At 37.6% G+C, this 12,903-nt stretch overlaps 1 protein-coding gene across 5 annotated transcripts in view; it reads left to right on the forward strand.

Moving 5' to 3' along the window:
• The window catches only part of LOC127853961 (uncharacterized), a 41,734-nt gene that overhangs the window by 15,810 nt on the left and 13,021 nt on the right, over positions 1-12,903 (forward strand). For 3 of the 5 annotated variants that reach the window (XM_052388830.1, XM_052388831.1, XM_052388833.1), the window contains exons 5-7: positions 1,165-1,392; positions 3,344-3,571; positions 4,862-5,089. In XM_052388830.1, the coding sequence (XP_052244790.1) occupies positions 1,165-1,392; positions 3,344-3,571; positions 4,862-5,089 (684 nt within the window). The remainder of the gene's footprint in view (positions 1-1,164; positions 1,393-3,343; positions 3,572-4,861; positions 5,090-12,903) is intronic. The other 2 variants (XM_052388834.1, XM_052388835.1) reach the window with 2 other exon arrangements.

Raw genomic sequence — 12,903 nt, forward strand, 5'->3', positions numbered from 1 at the left:
CACATTCTGGTGCCAATGCAGGTTTCTATAAGACAATTCCAGGAACAAGTTTTAAGTATAAAGAAATGATAAGTCCTTTCTTTCTTACTTTATTTTTATATGCTTTTTTCACTGACATTCCGGAATATATTTATATATATCGAAGTACGTAACATCAGATGAGTCGTTTGTTACTTAAGCACACATTTATTTAAACATTTAATGTTCCCCGAGTAACTTACGATTATTTACTTTTGTAGTATTTACATAAAGCATATGCATCGGGTTTTCTTTACTTGGAACTTTAAGAAATTGTAATTCATGTTTACCGCTGTATATATTAAATCATCTTAATAATATTTTGACATTAACGTATAATAACATTTAATATGTATACACAGATTGCTGTAGTCCACCAGTCCTGCAAAATGGCAACTCCAGCTAATCTGATACAACCTACTATCTGCAACTAACACGCGATTTGCAATGTGCCTGCAGTTCAGCTAATTAAGCATTTGGCAATTAAGACACACTCCGCTCTATGCGTGGAGTCCAGCCATCGAATAATGTTCGATATAAAGTATAACTTTTTGGCAAAGTAAGCAATGGTATATAGATTTGAAATTATGGAACATTGACCCGATTAGTGTTCTAACTCACGGGTAGCACTGAACTTTCAGAGCTGTATAACGAGTCGGAGCTGGTACCTAGTCTAAATGGCACAAGCCATACCGAACATCGTGAGTGTTCGCGAAATGACAATGTTTGACATGCATGCTTTATACGACAACTTTGTCAATAAACATAATTAAATATGATTGTATGTGGTTCATGTGCATGTGCGTTCATCTGTTTTGTGGACAATATACAACGTTAGAAATGTTACATTTTTGGACGATACGAACGCCTTTCTAGGAACTCTTTACGGCTCGTTTATCCGCTTTTAGTGAGTAGAAAAGGCATTGAGAGGTAAACATCGATTAATAGACAAACTATTGGTAAACGCAAACGTTCTCGCCGATAAATATGACTTACTTTGTTAATGAGACTTGTATATTCCTTGTATGTATTCTTTTATTAGTTTAGTACCTGCGCGAGCACCTGTGTTGTGGTTTCTGATGATTCAGCATTATTTGTGCGAACTTACATTTGCACGAACGATTCATTTCATAAAATTTCGCAAAGGTTGCCCGGCCCTCAAAACCGAACACACCCATGATAGCCACTGGCATTTGGATGATGCTGCGTTACACATTGCTACGGTGCAGAACTACGACGCACGCATAACACTAAGGTGTGACGAAGGATACTGGTTGAAACATGCGTCGATCTTTGGCCACCCACAGACAACCCAGACATTGAAGTGCGGAATAAACGGGACATGGACACCTGCTGAAAACTGCTCTATGATAAGTATGCATTTTTGTGAGAATTGTTTGACGTCGTTTCTCTAAATAAAAAATAAAAAAAGACGTTCCGTGCTTGTACATTTGATAGCAAGCACACTATTCTGTCTGTACTTAAATATTATATTGCCAATAGGAGGGAAAATTGATTGTAAATCGTACACAGTTGACGATACATAATGTGCAAGAATAGCAAGTGTGCTGCTTTCGTTTGTCGTGTTAAAGTGGCTATATGTAGGTGCATGTTGCCAAATAACAGGAAAACCAACGGGAACCATTTTTATTTGTATAATCATAAACCCACCTATTGCAGAATTGATATAATCAATAATGAAACAGTATGCAACGTATGATCAGATCAAGTCTTTAAAGTATGCCTGTTTTTCAAAATAGTGCACCAAATAATTTTTGCATTATTAAACAATTCGTTTCGATAAATGCACGCTTCAAGCGTGCAATCCAGCTTTTTAACCAATATGCAAAAGTCACACAGTCCGCTATATGCATGAAATCCAGCATTCTATCTGCAACTAACACGCATTTTGCAATGTGCGTGCAATGCAGCTATTTAAGAATTTGGCAATTAAGACACACTCCGCTCTATGCGTGGAATTTAGCCATTGAATATTTTTCGATATAAAGTATAACTTTTTGGCAAAGTCAGCAATGGTATATGGATTTCAAACCATGGAACATTGACCCGATTATTGTTATAACCCACAGATAGCACTGAACTGTCAGAGCTGTATAGCGAGTCGGAGCTGGTACCTAGTCTAAATGGCTGAATTCATACCGAACATCTTGAGTGTTCGCCAACAGACAATGTTGTACATGAATGCTTTATACGACAACTTTGCCAATATACATAATTCAATATGCTTTGTGTATGATGTTCATGTGCATGTGCGTTCATATGTTTTGTGGGCCATGTTCAATGTTAGAAATGTTACTTTTTTGGAAAATATGAACGTCTTTCTAGGATCACTATACGGTTCGTTGATCCGCTTTGAGTGGGTAAAAAAGGCATTTAGATGTATACATCGGTTAATAGACAAACTATTGGTAAAGACATGCTTTCGCCGATAAAAATGACTTATTTTGGTATTGTGATTTGTATATTCCTTGTATTGTTCTTTTATTTGTTAAGTACCTGCTTGAGCACCTGCGTTGTTGTTTCTTTTAATTCAGCATTATTTGCAATATGCAAAAGTCCCGCACTCCGCTATATGCATGAAATCCAGCATTCTATCTGCAACTATCACGCTTTATGCAATATGTGTGCAATGCGGCTATTTTATGCATTTGACAATTAAGACACACTCCGCTGTTTGCGTGGAATCTAGCCATTGAAGAATGTTCGATATATAGTATAACTTTTTGGTAAAGTCAGCAATGGTATATGGATTTAAAATTATGGAGCATTAATCCGATTAGTGTTAGAACTCACGGGTGGCACTGAAATGTCAGAGCTGTACAGCTAGTTGGAGCTGGTACCTTGTCTTAATGGCACAAGCCATACCGAACATCATGAGTGTTCGCCAAATGACAATGTTTGACATGCATGCTTTATACGATATCTTTGCCAATAAACAAAATTCAATATGATTGTATGAGGTTCATGTGCATGTGCGTTCATATGTTTTATGGGCCATATTCAATGTTAGATATGTTACATTTTTGGACGATACAAACGCCTTTCTATGATCGCTGTACGAAATTTTATGAAATTAATCATTCGTTTATCCGCTGTAAGTGAGTAGAAAGAGCATTTAGAGGTATACATCGATTAGTAGACAACAGTTATCGCCGATAAATATGATTTATTTTGGTAATGTGATTTGTATTTTCCTTGTATGTATTCTTTCATTTGTTAAGTACTTGTGTGAGTACCTGCGTTGTTGATTTTTATGGTAAAGCATCATTTGTAGGAATGATTATTTTCATAAAATTTCGCATAGCTTGCCCGGCCCTCAAAACCGAACACACCAATGATAGTCACTGGCATTTGTATGATGCTGCCTTAAACAATGCTACGGTGCCGAACTACGACGCACACATGCCACTAAGGTGTGACGATGGATACTGGTTGAAACCTGCCTCGACCTCCGGTTACCCACAGACAACCCAGACAGTAAAGTGCGGAATAAACGGGACCTGGACACCTGCTGCAAATTGCTCTATGATAAGTATGCATTTTTGTGAGCATTGTTTGGCGTCGTTTTACGTAATATTAAAAAGACGTTCCGTGCTTGTCCATTTGATAGCCATCCCACTATTATGTCTGATCTTAAATATTGTATTACCAGTTAGAGGGAAAATTATTGTAAATCGTACTCAGTTGACGATACATAATGTGCAAGAATAGCAAGATTACTGGTTTCTTTTGACATGTTAAAGTGTTTATATGTAGGTACATGTTGGCAATGCTTATCTCTCACCATATGTTGTATATTGTATTTTGTCAAATAACAGGAAAACCAAGGAGAATCATTTTTATTTGTATAATCATACACCCACCGATTACAGAATTGATATATTCAATAACGAAACTGTACGCAACTTACGATCAGATCATTTATCACTCAGCCAAGTCTTTAAAGTATGCCTCTTTTTCAAAATAGTGCACCAAATACTGTTTGCAGTATTAAACAATTCGTTTCAATAAATGTAAGCTTCACGCGTGCAGACCAGCTTTTTCAGCAATATACAAAAATCACGAACTCCGCTATACGCATGTAATCCAGCATTCTATCTAAAACTTACAAGCGTTTTACAATCTTTGTGCAATTCAGCTATTTAATCATTTCGCAATTAAGACACACTCCGCTCTATGCATGGAATCCAGCCATTGAAGAATATTTTCACTATAAAGTATAACTTTTTGGCAAAGTCGGCAATGGTATATAGATTTGAAAGCATGGGGCGTTTATCCGATTAGTGTTATAACTCACGGGTAGCACTGAACTGTCAGAGCTGTATAGCTAGTCGAAGCTGGTACCTTGTCTTACTGGCACAAGCCATACCGAACATCGTCAGTGTTCGCAAAATAACAATGTTTGACATGCATGCTTTATACGATATCTTTGCCAATAAACAAAATTCAATATAATTGTATGAGGTTCATGTGCATGTGCGTTCATATGTTTTGTGGGCCATATTCAATGTTAGATATGTTCCGTTTTTGGACGATACGAATTCCTTTCTAGGATCGCTATACGGCTCGTTTATCCGCTTTTAGTGAGTAGAAAGGGCATAAAGAGGTATACATCGGTTAATAAACAAACAATTGGTTAAAACAAACGTTCTCGCCGATAAATATGACTTATTTTGGTGATTTAATTTGTATATTCCTTGTATGTATTATTTAATTAGTTAAGTACCTGCGTGAGCAACTGTGTTGTGGTTTCTTATAATTCAGAATTATTTGTTCGAACTTACATTTGCACGAATGATTAATTTCATAAAATTTCGCATAGCTTGCCCGACCCTCAAAACCGAACACACCAATGATAGTCACTGGCATTTGGATGATGCTGCCTTAAACAATGCTACGGGGCAGAACTACGACGCACACATGCCACTAAGGTGTGACGATGGATACTGGTTGAAACCTGCGTCGACCTTTGGCCACCCACAGACAACCCAGACAGTGAAGTGCGGAATAAACGGGACCTGGACACCTGCTGCAAATTGCTCTATGATAAGTATGCATTTTGGTGAGCATTGTTTGACGTCGTTTTACGTAATATTAAAAAGACGTTCCGTGCTTGTCCATTTGATAGCCATCCAACTATTATGTCTGATCTTAAATATTGTATTACCAGTTAGAGGGAAAATTGATTGTAAATCGTACTCAGTTGACGATACATAATGTGCAAGAATAGCAAGTTTACTGGTTTCTTTTGACTTGTTAAAGTGTTTATATGTAGGTACATGTTGGCAATGCTTATCTCTCACCATATGTTGTATATTGTTTTTTGTCAAATAACAGGAAAACCAAGGAGAATCATTTTTATTTGTATAATCATACACCCACCGATTACAGAATTGATATATTCAATAACGAAACTGTACGCAACTTACGATCAGATCATTTATCACTCAGCCAAGACTTTAAAGTATGCCTCTTTTTCAAAATAGTGCACCAAATACTGTTTGCAGTATTAAACAATTCGTTTCAATAAATGTAAGCTTCACGCGTGCAGACCAGCTTTTTAAGCAATATACAAAAATCACGCACTCCGCTATACGCATGTAATCCAGCATTCTATCTAAAACTTACAAGCGTTTTGCAATCTGTGTGCAATTCAGCTATTTAATCATTTCGCAATTAAGACACACTCCGCTCTATGCATGGAATCCAGCCATTGAAGAATATTTTCACTATAAAGTATAACTTTTTGGCAAAGTCAGCAATGGTATATAGATTTGAAAGCATGGGGCGTTTATCCGATTAGTGTTATAACTCACGGGTAGCACTGAACTGTCAGAGCTGTATAGCTAGTCGAAGCTGGTACCTTGTCTTAATGGCACAAGCCATACCGAACATCGTGAGTGTTCGCCAAATGCCAATGTTTGACATGCATGCTTTATACGATATCTTTGCCAATAAACAAAATTCAATATAATTGTATGAGGTTCATGTGCATGTGCGTTCATATGTTTTGTGGGCCATATTCAATGTTAGATATGTTCCGTTTTTGGACGATACGAATTCCTTTCTAGGATCGCTATACGGCTCGTTTATCCGCTTTTAGTGAGTAGAAAGGGCATAAAGAGGTATACATCGGTTAATAAACAAACAATTGGTTAAAACAAACGTTCTCGCCGATAAATATGACTTATTTTGGTGATGTAATTTGCATATTCCTTGTATGTATTATTTAATTAGTTAAGTACCTGCGTGAGCACCTGTGCTGTGGTTTCTTATAATTCAGAATTATTTTTTCAAACTTACATTTGCACGAATGATTCATTTCATAAAATTTCGCATAGCTTGCCCGACCCTCAAAACCGAACACACCAATGATAGTCACTGGCATTTGGATGATGCTGCCTTCAACAATGCTACGGGGCAGAACTACGACGCACACATGCCACTAAGGTGTGACGATGGATACTGGTTGAAACCTGCGTCGACCTTTGGCCACCCACAGACAACCCAGACATTGAAGTGCGGAATAAACGGGACCTGGACACCTGCTGAAAACTGCTCTATGATAAGTATGCATTTTTGTGAGCATTGTTTGACGTCGTTTTACGTAATATTAAAAAGACGTTCCGTGCTTGTCCATTTGATAGCAAGCACACTATTATGTCTTATCTTAAATATTGTATTACCAGTTAGAGGGAAAATTGATTGTAAATCGTACTCAGTTGACGATACATAATGTGCAAGAATAGCAAGTTTACATGTTTCTTTTGACTTGTTAAAGTGTTTATATGTAGGTACATGTTTGCAATGCTTATCTCTCACCATATGTTGTATATTGTCTTTTGTCAAATAACAGGAAAACCAAGGAGAATCATTTTTATTTGTATAATCATACACCCACCGATTACAGAATTGATATATTCAATAACGAAACTGTACGCAACTTACGATCAGATCATTTATCACTCAGCCAAGTCTTTAAAGTATGCCTCTTTTTCAAAATAGTGCACCAAATACTGTTTGCAGTATTAAACAATTCGTTTCAATAAATGTAAGCTTCACGCGTGCAGACCAGCTTTTTAAGCAATATACAAAAATCACGCACTCCGCTATACGCATGTAATCCAGCATTCTATCTAAAACTTACAAGCGTTTTGCAATCTGTGTGCAATTCAGCTATTTAATCATTTCGCAATTAAGACACACTCCGCTCTATGCATGGAATCCAGCCATTGAAGAATATTTTCACTATAAAGTATAACTTTTTGGCAAAGTCAGCAATGGTATATAGATTTGAAAGCATGGGGCGTTTATCCGATTAGTGTTATAACTCACGGGTAGCACTGAACTGTCAGAGCTGTATAGCTAGTCGAAGCTGGTACCTTGTCTTACTGGCACAAGCCATACCGAACATCGTGAGTGTTCGCCAAATGACAATGTTTGACATGCATGCTTTATACGATATCTTTGCCAATAAACAAAATTCAATATAATTGTATGAGGTTCATGTGCATGTGCGTTCATATGTTTTGTGGGCCATATTCAATGTTAGATATGTTCCGTTTTTGGACGATACGAATTCCTTTCTAGGATCGCTATACGGCTCGTTTATCCGCTTTTAGTGAGTAGAAAGGGCATAAAGAGGTATACATCGGTTAATAAACAAACAATTGGTTAAAACAAACGTTCTCGCCGATAAATATGACTTATTTTGGTGATGTAATTTGCATATTCTTTGTATGTATTATTTAATTAGTTAAGTACCTGCGTGAGCACCTGTGCTGTGGTTTCTTATAATTCAGAATTATGTGTTCGAACTTACATTTGCACGAATGATTCATTTCATAAAATTTCGCATAGCTTGCCCGACCCTCAAAACCGAACACACCAATGATAGTCACTGGCATTTGGATGATGCTGCCTTAAACAATGCTACGGGGCAGAACTACGACGCACACATGCCACTAAGGTGTGACGATGGATACTGGTTGAAACCTGCCTCGACCTCCGGTTACCCACAGACAACCCAGACAGTGAAGTGCGGAATAAACGGGACCTGGACACCTGCTGCAAATTGCTCTATGATAAGTATGCATTTTTGTGAGCATTGTTTGACGTCGTTTTACGTAATATTAAAAAGACGTTCCGTGCTTGTCCATTTGATAGCCAGCACACTATTATGTCTGATCTTAAATATTGTATTACCAGTTAGAGGGAAAATTGATTGTAAATCGTACTCAGTTGACGATACATAATGTGCAAGAATAGCAAGTTTACTGGTTTCTTTTGACTTGTTAAAGTGTTTATATGTAGGTACATGTTGGCAATGCTTATCTCTCACCATATGTTGTATATTGTCTTTTGTCAAATAACAGGAAAACCAAGGAGAATCATTTTTATTTGTATAATCATACACCCACCGATTACAGAATTGATATATTCAATAACGAAACTGTACGCAACTTACGATCAGATCATTTATCACTCAGCCAAGTCTTTAAAGTATGCCTCTTTTTCAAAATAGTGCACCAAATACTGTTTGCAGTATTAAACAATTCGTTTCAATAAATGTAAGCTTCACGCGTGCAGACCAGCTTTTTAAGCAATATACAAAAATCACGCACTCCGCTATACGCATGTAATCCAGCATTCTATCTAAAACTTACAAGCGTTTTGCAATCTGTGTGCAATTCAGCTATTTAATCATTTCGCAATTAAGACACACTCCGCTCTATGCATGGAATCCAGCCATTGAAGAATATTTTCACTATAAAGTATAACTTTTTGGCAAAGTCAGCAATGGTATATAGATTTGAAAGCATGGGGCGTTTATCCGATTAGTGTTATAACTCACGGGTAGCACTGAACTGTCAGAGCTGTATAGCTAGTCGAAGCTGGTACCTTGTCTTACTGGCACAAGCCATACCGAACATCGTGAGTGTTCGCCAAATGACAATGTTTGACATGCATGCTTTATACGATATCTTTGCCAATAAACAAAATTCAATATAATTGTATGAGGTTCATGTGCATGTGCGTTCATATGTTTTGTGGGCCATATTCAATGTTAGATATGTTCCGTTTTTGGACGATACGAATTCCTTTCTAGGATCGCTATACGGCTCGTTTATCCGCTTTTAGTGAGTAGAAAGGGCATAAAGAGGTATACATCGGTTAATAAACAAACAATTGGTTAAAACAAACGTTCTCGCCGATAAATATGACTTATTTTGGTGATGTAATTTGCATATTCTTTGTATGTATTATTTAATTAGTTAAGTACCTGCGTAAGCACCTGTGCTGTGGTTTCTTATAATTCAGAATTATGTGTTCGAACTTACATTTGCACGAATGATTCATTTCATAAAATTTCGCATAGCTTGCCCGACCCTCAAAACCGAACACACCAATGATAGTCACTGGCATTTGGATGATGCTGCCTTAAACAATGCTACGGGGCAGAACTACGACGCACACATGCCACTAAGGTGTGACGATGGATACTGGTTGAAACCTGCGTCGACCTTTGGCCACCCACAGACAACCCAGACAGTAAAGTGCGGAATAAACGGGACCTGGACACCTGCTGCAAATTGCTCTATGATAAGTATGCATTTTTGTGAGCATTGTTTGGCGTCGTTTTACGTAATATTAAAAAGACGTTCCGTGCTTGTCCATTTGATAGCCAGCACACAATAATGTCTGTTCCTGAATATTATATTACCAATAGGAGGGAGAATTGATTGTAACTAGTACTCAGTTGACAATGCATAATGTGCACGATTAGCAAGTTTACTGGTTTCTTTTGTCGTGTTAAAGTGTTTATATGTCGGTACATGTCTCAATGCTTATCTCTAACCATATTTTGCATATTGTCCTTTGTCAAATAACAGGAAAACCAAGGAGAATCATTTTTATTTGTATAATCATAAACTCATCGATTGCAGAATTGATATATTCAGTAATGAAACTGTATGCAACGTACGATCAGATCATTAATCACTTAGCCAAGTCTTTCAAGTATGCCTCTTTTTCAAAATAGTGCACCAAATACTTTTTGCAGTATTATTTATTAAACAATTCGTTTCAATAAATGTAAGCTTCACGCGTGCAAACTAGTTTTTAAGCAATATGCACAAGTTACGCACTCCGCTATATGTTTGAAATCCAGCATTCTTTCTGCAACTAATACGCGTTTTGCAATGTGCGTCCAATTCAGCTATTTATGCATTTGGCTATTAAGACACACTCCTCTCTATGCGTGGAATCCAGCCATTGAAGAATGTTCGATATAAGTATAACTTTTTGGTAAAGTCAGCAATGGTATATGGTTTTGAAATCATGGAGCATTGGTCCGATAAGTGTTATAACTTACGGGTAGCATTGAACTGTCAGAGTTGTATCGCTAGTCGGAGCTGGTACCTCGTCTAAAAGCCATACCGAACATCGTGAGTGTTTGCCAAAAGACAATGTTTGAAAAGAATGCTTTATACGACAACTTTGCCAATAAACATAATTAAATATGATTGTATGAGGCTCATGTGCATGTGCGTTCTTATGTTTTGTGGACAATATCAATGTTAGAAATATAACATATTTTTGGACGATACGAACGCCTTTCTAGGATCGCTATACGGCTCTTTTATCCGCTTTAAGTGAGTAGAAAAGGCATTTAGAGGTATACAACGGTTAATAGACAAACTATTGGTAAAAACAAACGTTCCCGCCGATAAACATGACTGGTTTTGGTAATGTGATTTGTACATTCCGTGTATGTATTCTTTTACCAGTGTATTACCTGCGTGCGCACCTTTATGTGGTTTCGTATGATTCAGCATATTTGTGCGAACTTACGTTTGCACGAATGATTAATTTCATACAATTTCGCATAGCTTGCCCGGCCCTCAACGGCGAACACACCAATGATAGTCACTGGCATTCGGATGCTGCTTCGTTAAACAATGCTACCGAGCAGAACTACGACGCACAAATGACACTAAGGTGTGACGATGGATACTGGTTGAAACCTGCGTCGAATTTCGGTCAACCACAGACCACCCAGACAGTGAGATGCGGAATAAACGGGACCTGGACACCTGCTGCAAATTGCCCTATGATAAGTATGCATTTTTGTGAGAATTGTTTGACGTCGTTTCCCGTTATAAAAAATTAAACAAAGACGTTCCGTGATTGTCCATTTGATAGCCAGCACACGTTTCTGTCTGTTCTTAAATATTGTATTGCCAATAGGAGGGAAACTCGATTTTAAATCGTACTCATTTGACGATACATAATGTGCAAGAATAGCAAGTTTGCTGGTTTCTTTTGTCTTGTTAAAGTGTCAACATGTAGGTACACGTATTCCTTGTATGTATTCTTTTATTAGTTTAGTTCCTGCGTGAGCACCTGTGTTGTGGTTTCTTATGATTCAGCATTACTAGCTTGCCCGGCCCTAAAAACCGAACACACCAATGATAGTCACTGGCATTTGGATGATGCTGCGTTTAACAAATTTACGGTGCAAAACTACGACGCTTACATGCCACTAAGGTGTGACGATGGATACTGGTTGAAACCTGCGTCGACCTTCGGCCACCCACAGACAACCCAGACAGTGAAGTGCGGATTAAACGGGACCTGGACAACTGCTGCAAATTGCGTTATGATAAGTATGCATTTTTGTGAAAATTGTTTGACGTCGCTTCACGTAATAAAATCAAAGCGCCTGTAGGCGAAGAAGACCTGGGGCTAGATTTAGTGTCCTTTGTAAGAAGTATTGTCCGAATTTCTCCCTTTGTCTGAATTTATACGGATTGACCCTAGCGGTGGAGTGCAGAAGCTCAGAGACTATAAGAAAAGACAATATTTGTGAATATACTACAAAGTACAAAGACGGTGAAGGACTACACGATACTGGTGGTGGGAACGATAACCTTTTGTTCACTTCTACAGATCTTGTACAGGTTCGACTACATAGGCGGTGAAGATATACAACAATAACAACAACAACAACATGGCCGCAAAAAAAAACTGTTATCGTAGGGCGTCAAATAAATCACTTACAATAGCCTAAAATAGCTTTTTATTACATAATTAACAGATCATGAAAACACTCATACTTCCTTTGTAATGTGTATACACAAGACAATCCAATAACCCTGATAGAGAACGGTGTACAGATTGTGTTTTTTGTCTCACGTAGACACGGTACCTATACCACGTGACTTTTTCGGATCTGTGTTGGGAGAATAAAGCGCGACACAGTTAACATTTTAAAGGGTCTCTTTTTAAACATTTCACCATTTTCAATGGGAACAGTGGAGAGCCCGCTCATTCGTAGGAGTTTTCTTTAGGTATCATGATCTTTTTAAACAAATAAGTATTTTTTCAGTAAAGCGCAACCGCGCGTTTAAACGGTTAGAAAAATGTCGGATCAGTGTGGGGACTTCATAATACAAACGCGCGGTTGCACTTCACTGAACAAAAATACTTATTTGTTAAAAAAGATCATGATACCTAGAAAACTCTCACGAATGAGCGGGCTCTCTACTTTATTCCATTAACAATGGTGAAATATTTTAAAAGAAATCATATAAAATGTTAACTGAGTCGCGCTTTATTCTCCCAACACAGATCTTAAAAAGTCACGTGGTAAAGGCACCGTGTAGAATATTTCGCGCTCGATTTGCGCGCTCGATCTGCTTAGTAAAATACCATATCCAGTTACTTCTTTTTCCGTGAATGATCGTGAATATTTGTGTTGTTTTCATTGTCTTTTTTTTTTGGAATGTCATGTTTGCGCAAAATAAAATGACACTATTTTAAAACATGTTTATAAATACCAAATATAGGGTCTTCAAAAAT

The sequence above is a fragment of the Dreissena polymorpha genome, chromosome 12, assembly GCF_020536995.1.
Source record: "Dreissena polymorpha isolate Duluth1 chromosome 12, UMN_Dpol_1.0, whole genome shotgun sequence".
NCBI lineage: Eukaryota > Metazoa > Mollusca > Bivalvia > Myida > Dreissenidae > Dreissena > Dreissena polymorpha.